This window comes from Argopecten irradians, chromosome 5 (genome assembly GCF_041381155.1).
Source record: "Argopecten irradians isolate NY chromosome 5, Ai_NY, whole genome shotgun sequence".
In the NCBI taxonomy this organism is placed as follows: Eukaryota; Metazoa; Mollusca; class Bivalvia; order Pectinida; family Pectinidae; genus Argopecten; species Argopecten irradians.
Window position 1 is genome coordinate 39,980,397 of NC_091138.1, and position 15,659 is coordinate 39,996,055.

The 15,659-nt window shown below is 35.3% G+C and overlaps 1 protein-coding gene across 19 annotated transcripts in view; it reads right to left on the minus strand.

Annotated features, from left to right (window-relative positions):
• Window positions 1-11,046: 11,046 nt before the first annotated feature.
• Window positions 11,047-15,659, minus strand: part of LOC138323840 (RNA binding protein fox-1 homolog 3-like) — a 99,993-nt gene continuing 95,380 nt past the window's right edge. For 17 of the 19 annotated variants that reach the window (XM_069268707.1, XM_069268704.1, XM_069268703.1 and 14 more), the window contains 3 exons: window positions 15,358-15,488; window positions 15,017-15,086; window positions 11,047-14,012 (listed from right to left, as the gene is read on the minus strand). In XM_069268707.1, the coding sequence (XP_069124808.1) occupies window positions 13,968-14,012; window positions 15,017-15,086; window positions 15,358-15,488 (246 nt within the window). In that variant the 3' untranslated portion in view covers window positions 11,047-13,967. The remainder of the gene's footprint in view (window positions 14,013-15,016; window positions 15,087-15,357; window positions 15,489-15,659) is intronic. The other 2 variants (XM_069268702.1, XM_069268708.1) reach the window with 1 other exon arrangement.

Here is a 15,659-nt window from a genome sequence, read left to right on the forward strand (position 1 = left end):
ATACTTATAACGATCAATACACCCGGAAAAGAAATACAACTCAATATCAATACTTCGGAAATCACTCTCGCGGCAAAGATACTATCAAACCGGAAGTCACTAGCGCGAATAGATGATGTGTTCTAATCAAGCGAAAGTCAGTAGCACCATTGATATAACCTCTCAAGGTCAATCAAACCGGAAGTCATTGGCGCAAATAGCGATATATACACCAAAATCAAAGTTAGTTCATGTGCATCCATTAAACACCCGGACAGACATCGTTGGAGACCCTCAGTTGAAGTGCAGCATATTATATAGTGTCACTAACCGTTGTTCTCCAACAATGCCGGAAGGATGATCAATGCACATGGAATCTCTAAGGTCAAGAAATATACCAATAGTATTTACGCTTGACGGAACCATTCTTTATTATAGCCTCTACAACAGCAGCAGATGATAAATCACTTATTATAATTATGATACAACCGGAAGTCGGAAGCGCCGTATCCATAACCGATATGTCGCCTACCATATATGGTATAATTTTGCTAATGTTGACAAAAGTTAACACGATCATTACGATAGCTTCATTCTGAAGTCGCTAGCGCCAATGTCACTGGAAGTACATGGTTCCATATCATTTAGTAATCAGTCAGTTACCATAAATAGTATTTTGGTTGGATTTTAAAGATAGGATAAGAGAAAATGATACAATCTGTAATGATAAGAAATCAGGTTAAAATGCCCCTGGTGATGGACTAGATGTTTCACTAACATGACATCTATCACAGTAAAATTCTTCGTGTCAAAATTTTGGAAATGACTTTACATTTATCAGGTTCATTACGGAAATAACAGCAGGTGGCTGGTATACGCCAGGTTTTCAATCTGGACAAATTATGATACATTTGAACGTCGTAATATTGATTTATTACCCAATGACCTCATGTCACTAATTTTGATCTTTATAAGATACATGCGCTTTTCGGGTCATGTAGCGGTTCCGGTCGGACAAAATGAGACGAGTTTCCGGTGTTGTATCCGCGTGTTTTAATCCGATACTCACTTTTTCTACAAGGACCAATTGACATTATCAGAAACCAGCGATTGATTTTGGTTCATGACGAGACACCAATCTCTGGCAACTTGAATCCATCGCTGAAACTTTAGAGGTCAATTTCCCGGAGACGCTCTTTGAGGAATGGTCATAGCTTCTCCAGGCTATCGGTGTATTGATTGCGTGCGAGTGCGATTGAGAGAGTACGTTTTGTAACTGCGGGGCCGGATTATAATTAGGCAAACGTCTGAACAAGAAATGTGACGGTCTTTGTCTCCCAGCCCTTCGGCACAGCTGACAGTTTTCCAAGTGGGAAATAAACTTGGCAGCCTAGTAAATGGTCAGCTCCGTAACCATGAACGAGGCATAACTTCACCGGCAGGTTCGATTGGTCGGGCACTCGTCCGAGACACGGTGGTGTCAAATGCGGAGAATCAATTGGGATTGGGTGTCTGACTAGCGAGCTAACGACGAAGATCGAATCTTTCTTTTCCTGTTAGAAAAAAACTAATTATATAAACGTGTTAGAGGCGTTTATTGTTCCCAAGGGAAGGCGTATATATATGGAAATGTCTGCATATTCCCACGAGTGGTGATGTGTTATAAATATATGTAAGCAATCAGGGAATCGCCTCGATCAATGAACACAAAATTATCTAAAAAGAGATATTATATGTTCTTCATAATTGTGTTTTGACATACACTTAAAATGATCAATACTTACAAATATGGGGTAACTTTAATGGTTTTCTCGTCTAGAATTAATTTAGCTATGTACTTTTACTGCAAGTCGAATATATCGTTACATCGTGTTTTTTGTCAACGGTTCCAAAGTGGAAATATACACAACACTGCCATTAATCTGACTTTGAATTTCTCCATGACAACGACGATAATTTGTTTCAGCGTCTTTCTTTATATATGTACCTTTGAGCATATATTATAATGGTAGCTAACGCAAGGGTTAGAACATATCATATCTTGAAGTCTCTGTTCCCAAGTAGAAACGTACTTATGTGGCAATCGTGAATTTAACAGTTGACTTTTGCGCACACTTTCGATCCTCTCTGACATTAATTGCAGTTTACATCAAGGTTACTGGTCGTACGCGAATCGCCTGGAGAAAAATATATCTGCAATATTCAATCAAGCTTTAATCTAGGGAGCCCTAACCCCAATCCTCCTTTATCCTAGCTCTCTTGTCGTTAATTGAATCAGATGTTTGGATTCCCGGTAGAATATGTACCTATAGCAAAATCTGACGATCGATTCAGTTGAAAATTTAGAGGCCCTGCATGTGCAGATTAATCTATCACCACGCATGATCAGCAAACAAAACCCCGTATGTACCCTTCTAGTAATGTGTCTGCTGACGAAAACATGGTCAGGTTATGGGTTCTAAAACGCAACATGCATTGGCAGTCTGCGAATGTCTCTATGGAAATTAACAATGTCCAGTGTTTCCAATGCTTTAAAATGTCCGACAATGCATATTTTGTAGCGTTTACCAGTAAAGCAATAAATAAGTCAGCAGCTCTTACTCTTTCTAAAGTATTCTGTCTGGTTTGAGACGTTGTTCTGCATCTATGGCTTCCTTATACATTACGAGGTCAATTATTTCCAAGAGCTTGACGAATCAAACGTCTGATGGCGGAAAATTGGGTAGTAAACAACTGTATCAAATGGTTTATGTGAAGTTTTACAACCGTAACCAATAGTTTATGTAATGTTCACATTTTGACATATGTATTCAATGGTTAATATGAGTTTACAATTGATTTTTACCAGTTATTGTGAGGTTTTATTTATGTATTCAATGGTTTATGAATATATTCAATGGCTTATGTCATGTGTTTTCAATGGTTTATTTAGGTTTAATGTGTTTTCAATGGTTTATTTATAAATTCAATGAATAATGTGAGGTTTGCACATGTATCCAATAATTTATGCGAGGTTTACAGATGTAAAAATTTATGTGAGGCTTACATATGTATATAATAATTTATGTGAGGTTTACATATGTATGCAATAATTTATGTGAGGTTTACATATGTATGTAATAATTTATGTGAGGTTTACATATGTATGTCATAATTTATGTGAGGTTTACATGCGTATGCAATAATTTATGTGAGGTTTACATATGTATGTAATAATTTATGTGAGGTTTACATATGTATGCAATAATTTATGTGAGGCTTACATATGTATATAATAATTTATGCTAGGTTTACATATGTATGTAATATTTTATGTGATGTTTATGTGAGGTTTACATATGTATGCAATATTTTATGTGATGTTTATTTGAGGTTTACATATGTATGTAATAATTTATGTGAGGTTTACATATGTATGTAATATTTTATGTGAGGTTTACATATGTATGTAATATTTTATGTGATGTTTATGTGAGGTTTACATATGTATGTAATATTTTATGTGATGTTTATGTGAGGTTTACATATGTATGTAATAATTTATGTGAGGTTTACATATGTATGTAATAATTTATGTGAGGTTTACATATGTATGTAATAATTTATGTGAGGTTTACATATGTATGTAATAATTTATGTGAGGTTTACATATGTATGTCATAATTTATGTGAGGTTTACATGTGTATGCAATAATTTATGTGAGACTTACAACTGTATCAAAGAATTTTATGATAGGCTTACAGAATTTATGATAGGCTTACAACTGTATTTCATGGTTTTTGATGTTTACATAGGTTTATGTGATATTTTCAACTGTATTCAATTGTTTATCAAAGATTCACAACTGTATTCAATTGTTTATCATAGAGATTCACAACTGTATTCAATTTTTTATGAGAGATTCACAAATTTATTCAATTGTTTATCATTGAGATTCACAACTGTATTCAAATGTATATCATAGAGATTCACATAGGTATTCAATGGTTTATACAAGGTTTAAATGTATATTCAATGGTTCATGTGATGTTTACATAATTATGTATATAATGGTTCATGGAAAGTTTACGAGTATTCAATGTATGCATTGGTTCAGGTCAATTTGCTTTTGTAAGGAAGTTAATAGGTTGTAGATTCATTTACTGCTTAAAATACCAAAGTCAAATTATAAGATAGACTGTACTATCTCATCTATAATTGAAGTTTTAATAGTACCTACATACTCATTTAATTTTTCACTTATATATATGTCTACACTTAACTGCAAGTAACCAGGATTTAGTTTGCTTGACCAAAGGGTAATATAATATTACTGTGTAATTTCTTTGTACCTTACATTTTTTGTATTTTTTGTCATTTTGTATAATGTCTAATAGATTTAGAGGAAATACTATCACAGGTCACAAATCTGAACAAATCCCTGTAACCTTGCCAGGCACTGTAATTTTACTCTGCAGGATCGATGTCAATCATAATTCATAATCGATTCCTACAGGAGTTGGCAGAGGGCTCCTCTAATTAACCAGATCTATTATTATATGAGGTGGTAATACTGATTAATGTCTGATCCCGGGATGGCAGGTGCCCCATTAAGACTGATGATCAACAGACTTAGGATTATTATCTGTATATATATATGTAAGGTCAGTCTTCTGATGATGTACAGACTTACCATTATCATATATCAGTAATATATACACTTATTGTATAAGGCCAATCCCTAGTATATACCAGTTATGAATTATTGGTATCCCTGGTTATGAATTAAACCTATACCATTACACACATAGGTATTCAGTAACGTCCCTTGTTTCTTATTACCCACATAGCTATGATTTCCTATGGGATGAAGATCAGATTCCAAACAGTCAACAGTCTCATTCGTTACAATTATCATCATTAGCATCAAATTAATGTATCGTTTCGCGTTTATGCTGAATGTCACTACAAATGCATGTAATTGTTTAGGTGTAATATTCCTGATACAAACAAGAGGCCCAGAGGGCCTGTATCGCTCACCTGGTTTGTAATGCCTAGGAATGTTCTGAATACAAGTTCATTGTTTCTTTTCTGAAGGAATTTGAATATTTACCTCTAATTCCCCTATTGGGCCCCACTCTTTCTGCTCAAGGGTGTCAAAGCCAAAATTTATACAAATTCTGTTAACCCCAAGGATATATTTCTGGGCCAAATTTGGTTAAAATCCAAGCAGAACTATATGGCTATTAGTGATTTATCGGATTTACCTCTATTTCCCCTATTGGGCCCCGCCCCTCCTGCCCCCAGGGGGTCAGAGCCAAAATTTATACAATTTTCTGTTCTCCTTAGCCCAAGGATGCATTTCTAGCCAAATTTGGTTACAATCCATGCAGAACTCTAGGACAAGTAGCGATTTATAGGATTTACCTCTATTTCCCCTATTGGGCCCCATCCCTCTTGCCCTCAGGGGATCAGAGCCAAAATTTATACAAGTTCTGTTCCCCTTCCCCCAAGGATGTTTCTGGTCAAATTTGGTTACAATCCATGCAGAACTCTAGGATAAGTAGCGATTTATAAGATTACCTCTATTTTCCCTATTGGGCCCCGCCCGTCCTGCCCCCGGGGGAGTCAGAGCCAAAATTTATACAAGTTCTGTTCCCCTTCCCCCAAGGATGTTTGTGGCCAAATTTGGTTACAATCCATGCAGAACTCTAGGACAAGTAGCGATTTATAGGATTTACCTCTATTTCCCCTATTGGGCCCCGCCCCTCCTGCCCCCAGGGGGTCAGAGCAAAAATTTATACAAGTTCTGTTCCCCTTCCCCCAAGGATGTTTGTGGCCAAATTTGGTTACAATCCATGCAGAACTCTAGGACAAGTAGCGTTTTATAGGATTTACCTCTATTTCCCCTATTGGGCCCCCCCCCTCCTGCCCCAGGGGGTCAGAGCAAAAATTTATACAAGTTCTGTTCCCCTTTCCCCAAGGATGTTTGTGGCCAAATTTGGTTAAAATCCCTGCAGAACTCTAGGTCAAGTAGCGATTCATAGGATTTACCTCTATTTCCCCTATTGGGCCCCGCCCCTCCTGCCCCCAGGGGGTCAGAACCAAAATTTATACAAGTTCTGTTCCCCTTCCCCTAAGGATGTTTGTGGCCATATTTGGTTACAATCCATGCAGAACTGTAGGACAAGTAGCGATTCATAGGATTTACCTCTATTTCCCCTATTGGGCCCCGCCCCTCTTGCCCCCAGGGGGTCAGAGCCAAAATTTATACAAGTTCTGTTCCCCTTCCCCCAAGGATGTTTGTGGCCAAATGTGGTTACAATTCATGCAGAACTCTAGGACAAGTAGCGTTTTATAGGATTTACCTTTATTTTCCCTATTGGGCCCCGTCCCTCCTGCCCCTGGGGAGTCAGAGCCAAAATTTATACAAGTTCTGTTCCCCTTTCCCCAAGGATGTTTGTGGCCAAATTTGGTTACAATCTATGCAGAACTCTATGACTAGTAGCGATTTAAAGGAAATGTTGACGGACGGACGACGGACGACGGACGGACGGACGACGGACGACGGACGACGACGGACGACGGACGCCGCGCCATGACATAAGCTCACCGGCCCTTCGGGCCAGGTGAGCTAAAAACGATATCTAACTTCAAAGACTGTAATTTTATATCCTAAATTGTTTTTAGTTTTTGTAGTGTGCTTTTTCATAATTGATATTTCTCCGACTATTACAAATTCCCCATAATACAAACACTACGATTACTGAACATGGAAATTTGAGTAATTTGTTTGTTGAAGTTACCCTCTGTATTCCCATGAAGTTTAATGTAAAGGTATAGAAACTCACATTTGTGAAAAAGCATTTAATGGTAATTGTTTTATTTCACCTGTTTGCTATTCAGGGATCTACTGCCTTATGTAGGAATTTTCTTGGCAATTAATAGCTTTATTATTGCTGCCTTTTGGTTTTCACAATCAAATATTTCACTGCCTTCAGATATTAGATATTAGCTACAAAATAATCTTTGTTTTGATTTAAATATCATTTGGAAAATGAGAAATCCATTGGTTTTGAAATGTTAAGCGAGATGATGAATTTGTGCATCCACAATGGTGTAAGTCGACCAGTTTTGTATGTGTATAACATGTAGGTAAGTACCCTTTTTCTGTGTCAGATGTCTAATGTTTGAATCGCCAGATGAGGAGTCTATTACAGTATGACTTTGTTCTTGTACATTCCCAACTGCCGATAAAGTAAAATATGTCACTCTCGACCATCACAAAGTAATGCAATGTATCCAATTCACTTTCTCTGGAAACTGATATTCCATATGAAATCCTTCGCCACTTGCTCCCTGCAGGATTGAGTTATCCCTAGTGACCACAGTCAGTGATACATTAGTTACGATACATAGATATATATATAGGATTTGGTTACCACTAGGAACAACACAAGTCTGTTAATTCGCACACGCTAATATCATGCAAAGATTCTACACTAAAACACATTGGAACATTCCTGTATGGCAATTTTGTTTAAATCTGTGATCAATCCACATATTTCAATTTGGATGAAGGAACTGATGGAAAGTAGAATATTTTCACTACATAGTAATCTTGACAGGCTCATAGAATTCATACATATTTTGTATGGTTCAGAATACCTTTTCCTCTAAAACTAGAAGTCAAAAGAATTAAATTTGAAATTAGGTTAGTGTAGAATTTAAGTCAAGGGCTGTCACAAATTTTATGAATTTGTGCATATTCTGTAAAGTTCAAAATACTAATACTCGAGAACTTGAAGTCAAAAGAATTCAATTTAAATCAAATTGTGTAGAATTAATACAAAGGACTGTCAAGATCACTATTGCAGTAAAATACCGCGTGGCTGTCTTTTTAGGAACATTATCCTGACTTCAAGTGGAAGTTTTATTTGTGTATTTGTTTTTGATCAAGCTTCATATAAAATGCTCTGTAAAAGATTTCTTTGGTGTAAACTTTAACAGCATGATAACCTTTTAAACTGCACATGAACATTTTGAATAAAACATTAATTTTCCTTTTAATCAATTTAGAAACTCTTTAAATTACAATTAAAACTTATTTAAGACCAAAAATCAATAAATTGAAATAGCCATTAAATTATTAACAAAGTAATCTTTTACAGTTAACTTGTGTGTTGATTTTAAGAACCTGTAAACTGTCTGCTTAAATGTGATTGGCTAGCGACATTTCTCGAGTTAATAAAGTAATCTTTCATGTTTACTGCAGGAAACACTAATGTCTTTCAGGGAGTCACGTAAATGCTTCACCACAGGGAAATGTCCTTTTTGGCTATCTGTAGGTCTGAGAAACAATGCCTTGAATTCAATTTTGCATTGTCGTTTGTACATGAAGCCATTAATTCTAATGCTGTAGGATATGAGGTTGGCGTTGTGTCAGTTTTCCTCGGCGACTGACATTATTTTTCATTGTTAGCCATTATAATAACAAAGCCATCACCAAATGCAATTCAAATATAGCATGTAGGCATGCAATATTGCCACACCCGGCCCAAGATTCAAGTATGTGAGGGGTCAAAGGTCATTCTCAACACAAATTCTGTCCAACCAGCATGGTCTTACTTAATTCTTCAAACATGTAATACATTGAGACTTATTTACTTTTGTTGATGATATATTGTCATGCTTTATCTCATCAAAGTCAGAATCGTGTATATAACTGAATTCTACCTTTTTGAATTCAAAAATGATTATTTTTTTTAATCCAAAAATGAATTTTTTCTTATTTTTCCTTTTTTGATTTTGATTTATTTTTGATGGATTGATTCCAGTTTTAGTCAAATTATGTCAAAATATTTTGTCGAATTTAAATAGTTCAGTGAAGACTAGAAAAAGGTACACACAGCGGAGTGGTGCGATTGATCTACCCTTGGGAGCAGTTCAGCTTTGATGGTGCGGTTCCTGTGTATTTTTGTCTCCTAAAGAGTAGCTGCAGTAGTAGCACATACATAATCCAGATAATCAGAACCATGCAGAACACAAATAAAAATTGATTGATCAAAAGCTTAGAGATGCACCCAAGAGGACCGACTAGATGCTGGTTGAACTATAGATTTGTGTTGGTTATTTTTTCACTTTCTGTTTTTCAGAGTGAGAAAACAATCATTTGCAGGATTATCGAAGGCCAATGTTTGCATGCATATTTCATGAACAGCATTCTCAGGGGTCAAAGAGGTCATATGCAAATGTTTCCATCATGATGCTGCAGAATGACCTTGGTTTAATATCTGTTGCTATAAATAGTACATGACATGTTCTACATTCTGGAATAATACAAAAATGCAAGAAAACCATGCTTTAGCATTAAGGGCTGCAGTGAGAGTAATACAACTATATGGTATACACTGAACAACAGTTTATTGTATCTATGAGTTGCACACAAGTATTCAGACACATAAACTGTTCCAAAGTGCAGTCAGGTTATTTACATACAAGACACAAAATGATGTGCACAAAAGAAGCAATATTTTCATAATTTTTTTTTTGTATTTTTTTTTCATCTGATCTAAACCATTAATACCAGTACAACAACACTGTGTGGAATATGAGAAATTGTAAGCATGTGTTGATAATATCATTGGTTATAAACATAGGGAACATTAGCCCAGCGTATATAGTACTGGGAGGGGGTGTAGTATCCTCCTTCATGCAGGACTGATGCTATTAAATTATGTGATTATAAATAACACACTAAACAATTCCCAGATCTGTGAATAAAGAGGGGGTGAGAGAGAATCTACACCTAGCAACCAACTATTGCCAAGATATACATATTTATCTTATCAAAGTGTACAATTTCTAAAGTCTAAATATCAAAGTGCTAGAATATTATCAATAAATATTTTTTTTAGTTATACATCTGTACAAACAAAGAGATGAGGGCAGGAGATTGAGGGTCAAGAGTAAATATCTACACATAAGCTGGGGATACATAGTAATTATGACAAGAAAAACAAAACAAATTATTGACATATGACATTAGATACAAACTATGAAGAGAATTCCTACATCTGTAATATCACCCAATGTGACAGACTTAAAATACCAAGACACTGCAATACAGATCCAATACACAAGTTTTTATATTAACAGTAAATGCTACCTACGATATAAACCAGATCCAGTTATGCAGATCATACCTTAATCCAACAAATTATTCCAAAGATCACTGCACTTAGCATGTATCTCAGATCTTGGCTAATTAAATTAACACAAGAATTCATACTCCAAAAGAAAATTTCAAATAATGTTAATTTACAAATTCAAACAAAAAGAAAAAAAATCTTGGCAAGACATTTCTTACTCTATCTGGAAACCCCAAAAAGTGATAAAGTATTCCATTATCTCTATTTGGCAAATGTTGTTATCTGTTACCTAGTGTGACCTGAGGGGGTTGGGATGGGACCCTCCTAACCTGTGCCCGCGGGTGCTACTGTGTCCCGGGTGGGACCAAACTACAAGTCAACTAAGTACATTATACAAGCAATAGAGATGTTATCATAAAAAGGCATGCCAGAAATGTTGCTTAATGACCAAATCAGAGATCGGGGAAAGAAGCACATTCAACTTGTCAGAGACACACATGCTGTATTAATTGATCTCACCTCAGTATCAGTAGTTCATTCAAATCATGCGTGTATGACACATCCCATCATGCCCCTGACATGCCCAATTCTCTCTCCGAGGAAGCACTCGGGAATCTGCCAACTCGACGAACAACAGCTACACAAAAACTGTCGTCATCTTCCGTCGACATATTTGTAGTATATATATATACACAAACGCACAAATGTACATTCAGGCTACCATTCTACACAAACATTAGATGATTAATATGAAAACAGAATATTAAAAAAAGAGAAAAAGATGAGAAATTCACAAACAATAAATGTACATATCAATATTATTAACATTCTCGACCAACAGCAAGTACCCGTGCATGTTGCCATGCGGTACGCTATGTCCAACATTTCCCTAAGATGCACCATAAATCTCTAAATAACAACGTACCAACACAATCATGAGTGTTTTCACTGTAGCTTCAGCAAAAGATTTTACTCTTCTGCTCTGTTATCTGTTTTATTGCACCTTGAGATAATCACGACTCAACAATCCACATCTTTTAACAAAATCTTGTTGTATTTTTGACATCTGCTGAAAACTTTTGATTATCATATCATTTAAAAAAAAGATGGGACATTCATCTTTTCTTTTTTTTTTAACTTTGCAGTTTAAGTTGTGTGCAATAAGTTTTTTTTTACATATCAACATGTATAAAAATTTGACAACAAAAGTTGGAAGAATACAATATTCATAATATATAATAAAACCTGCTCTGCCCTTCAGAAACAGAAAATGAGATTGCGTTACTGTAAAACAGAATGTGAACAAAAAAAGGAGTCGTCATTTTAAATGTTAATAACAATCTTTCTCACAATAATGCTGACAGTATTTTTTTTAACATAATTAAGTCACAGTATCAGATTCATCAAATAAAACAAAAGATTAGCAATATTACAAGGAGTTTTCATTACTCAAAAGAATGAATTTATCGACGGAATAGAAAATAATGTAGTATTTTTTTAACAAATCTCTAAAATAAGGAGTGAAAAACTAAAGAAAAATTTAGCATAAAATGATGGGCAGATCAAACTTTTAAAAAAAAATATTGCGTAGCAATTTAAGCATACCTGTAATATTAACAATAGAACTGATTAATAAATCAGCCAGATAAACCGACAAAATACACCAAGGGCAAGAAATTTTCTTTTGGCAAGAATGTTCAAGTAACGAACATCTTTCAATAATAACATGTATGAAACTTACTTCTTAAATTATGAAAAGTAACATTGTAATATTATATATAACTATTTAAGAGTCGACTAGTAATCCAATTATATTTATCAGTATCAGTTCATTCAATCATTTTCACTTCTCAAAATAATTTCACACACTCGCCCACTCCTGGTACGAACCATGCGAACATGTTCTACTTCCTCCCAGCACCATGCTCTCATGCTTTCTGTACAAGCATACTGGAAGAAACTGTGGATGAACAATGAGTTGATGAAGAACATTTAAAAAAGAAAACAAAATGTATACATTGTAAAGAAAAAAATGTACTAACCACAATCTCTTTTATCATTTCTCAAACAGAACCAAAACATTAAGACACTGCTAAAATACCTCACCAAAATCATTTCAACTTTGACCTTTGCTTATATAAGGGTTCAGCATGACCTTGACTAGCATAAGGTTGAAGTAAGATTTCTTTTTCACTTTGACCGTGACCTTTCATGCTGACTTTTATTTGATTAGGTCTTGACTAGTGTACAAGTGACCTTTGCTGCAGAAGTTTATACGGTTCAATTGCGTACTCAAATGAACTTGCAGACAAGCATCTTATATGCTAAATGTCTGTTTTAAAAATGATTTTAAATGTTGGGTGTTTTAATTGCACATAAGAGTGATGAATAGTAAAGATGGAAAGCACCTTGTTGCTGAAGTACATAGCAAATCTTGAGAATAATTCTCAGCTTGGTCTACAGGCCCTGTCCCAACTCAATTTAATATTTAATCATTTCAAATAAATTCTAATTCAAAATTTTAGATTTTGCCAGAAATTTTATGAATAAGCAAAAAATAATAATTTAAAACACTGAGTTTTAAGTGATGTGTAGCTACAGTTTCAACAAAACGGAAATTGACCAGATAATAGCCTAAACACTTTTTTTGCCTCTTCTATTCCCTCCATGAAAATCCATGTCATTTATCAATTTGCTTGCATTATAAACCGTCTATTTTGGAATTTTGAAATTAATCTTACTTCTGTAAGTTTTATTTTGAAATATTAATGAATTAGTGACACTTGATTTAATATCCAATAATATATAAAGTTTAAATAATGTCGCTTTTTATTGGGAACATGACTCATAAGTTGGGCCCGAATCAGCAGCACAAGGCGCTCGCGAGTGTGACCATTACCAGTGCTCACATCTGATGATTCACCCCTTAACTGAAGTTGGCATGAGGTAAAACATTGTGAATTTGACTAGATGCATTTGTTCAAAATAAAGCTTACTGCATTATGAGTATTTAGTATGTACATTCATCATCATTATCATCAATAATAATAAGTATATATATTTAATCAATGTGACCCAGAACGGCCCACCATTCATTCTGTCACCAATAGCCATGCTCCATGGTCATGGTGTGGATAACACAATCAGTGATGCGTAACCATGGTTCAGCCCTTGAAATGCATGAGTGGTTTTTATAATATATATACACAGATGAATAAATAGGAGTGTTTGTATATAATAAATAATGACTTTGGGATGGTAATGGACAGTTATCTGCCCCTGTTCACCCCGACAACACACATAACTGATAGTACTGTAGGTTACTACCTACACCCCACTGGGGCCTAACCTACAACACAACTACATAACGTTAATAACAAACTTACATACGCATCCAATAGTGAAAGATTTTGATTTAATACTGACAGTTGCATGTGGATGCAGTAAAATTCCCTCAATATCCTCCAAAAAACAAATCCAACAAAACTGTTTCAGCACAATGGAAGAATTGAGGTATCTTTTCTATGATCTCAAGGGCATTTGCATTTCAAGGACTGGACCAATCAGAATGGAAGAATCTTAAAAATGGCAGCAAGTATTTCATAATCTTCAATCAGTGCTGATTTAAAAATAAAAACATACAATCAAATATTACAAAATAAAGTGAAAAAGCACCAATTCAGCACTGATGAGAACATTGCACTTGACAGTCTGCTTCGAGAGTTAAATAGAGCGAATACTGTTGTCGGCAGCTCCGCCTCCGCTCCACAGATCAGCATGACAACACTGTAGAGTATATCACATGACCGCTGCTTTGTTTTCTCTCCGATCCTCTCACAATGACCTCTTACACTACATCAGTAGGGTGTGAATCTTTGATAGGCCCCACGATACACTGTCGCCTGAAACATCACATAACTCACTGTCACAATCTATTCTTCTGTACAAACTTTCCCACACCAATAATTAAAGATATAGTGGCACAGTAAAAACAATTTTAATAGCCATCTCTCTGTATTAAGGATATCTGCTTTATAAGACCACTTTTTGGGTTCCTTAATGACATAAGTTCACCTGTGTATAAAGACCTCTGGATAAAAAAAACCCCTTTTTTTTCTTCTTTGTCCCTGGAGTGATTGTTGTTGACTGGTTTGATTATTATCAATAGTTCTTTTGAAATGGACAAATTTTGAGGATAGAATGACTTTTACTGTTGGCTAACTGTTCCTGAAGAAGAAGCAGAGGTGATGTCATTTGACTAGATCAAGTTACAAGAACAATCACCCTTGTATGGCAGTAATTCTAATGTCTTCCTGTGGGGTTAGGCATGTCCAACGCTGCCAGACAGTCAAATTAAATAACTACACGGCTAATACAGACGCCACCTAAATTTGTCTCCAAGGGTCTATAATCAGACCTGGACATATCACTAATCAAGAAATTTCCCCACATTAGGGACGTTGAATGCAATTCTTGCTCTCGCCTTTCCATTCTAAAAACTAAAATGGACAGATACTTAATTCCAGTAGCGTTAAAGGAAAATGACTTCTGACCATTGATGCTTGTACAAGTTTTTATAATGTGATTAATCTGATTCTATGCAATACATGTTGGTCTAGCATTTTCAAACAATATCACTCTACATTAGATAGCAGCAGGAAGAAATAGATTTTCCTTCTAGGCAAGCTTGCACTCACAAATATTCCTAAACTTTAAGAAATTTCTTAACTTAAAACTTCCCACAAAAAAGCATAACGGAAGTTAAGGAAAAAATCTTAAGTTATGGAGACTTCCTTAAAATCTGTAATGCTTTCCTATGAATATTGTTTAAGGCATTCATTAAACTTAAGGAATGTTTGTGAAACTGGGTCCTAAAACTTGAACAATTCAAAAGACAACTACTTACTCCATAACCGGCCACTGGCCCAATACTGTGTCCAAGGTAGGGGTCTGTCGCATATTCTCTTCCAGCATACCTGTGTAACAAAGAAACCTTCATCTTAATAAAGTACAACAATTATTCATCTTTTGATTTAGGATTTCTTTACTTCACCTGTAACAGCTAATTCAAAGAAATATGGTTTACTTTCTTGCTCACAAAAAAAAAAAAAAAAAAATTAAAAAATCTGTAAGTCTGAAGTTATTCCTGACAAATTGTATGATTTTAAGTATGAAGTTATTCCTGACAAATTGTATGATTATGGAAAGAAATGTGTGGTAATTATGATTATTGCTAGGTTTACTTACGGAATCGACCCTGCGGCAGCATATGTAGCTCCTGTGGCTGCCATAGCGGCAGGGATTGCGTAGCGTGTGGCAGCGGTAGCATAGCCTGCAGCCGCTGTAGGGTAGGGCTGTGTCGTCACCAACTGGGGGAGCAAAATACGGCAGAACACGTATATATACAGTCATCAAAACACGGCAGAAAACATATATATATTGTCACATAGATAAACATTAGAATATGTATACATATACATACATTGTCATCAAAACACAGCAGAACACATACATATACATTGTCATTATATCTATACATTAACTAGTCA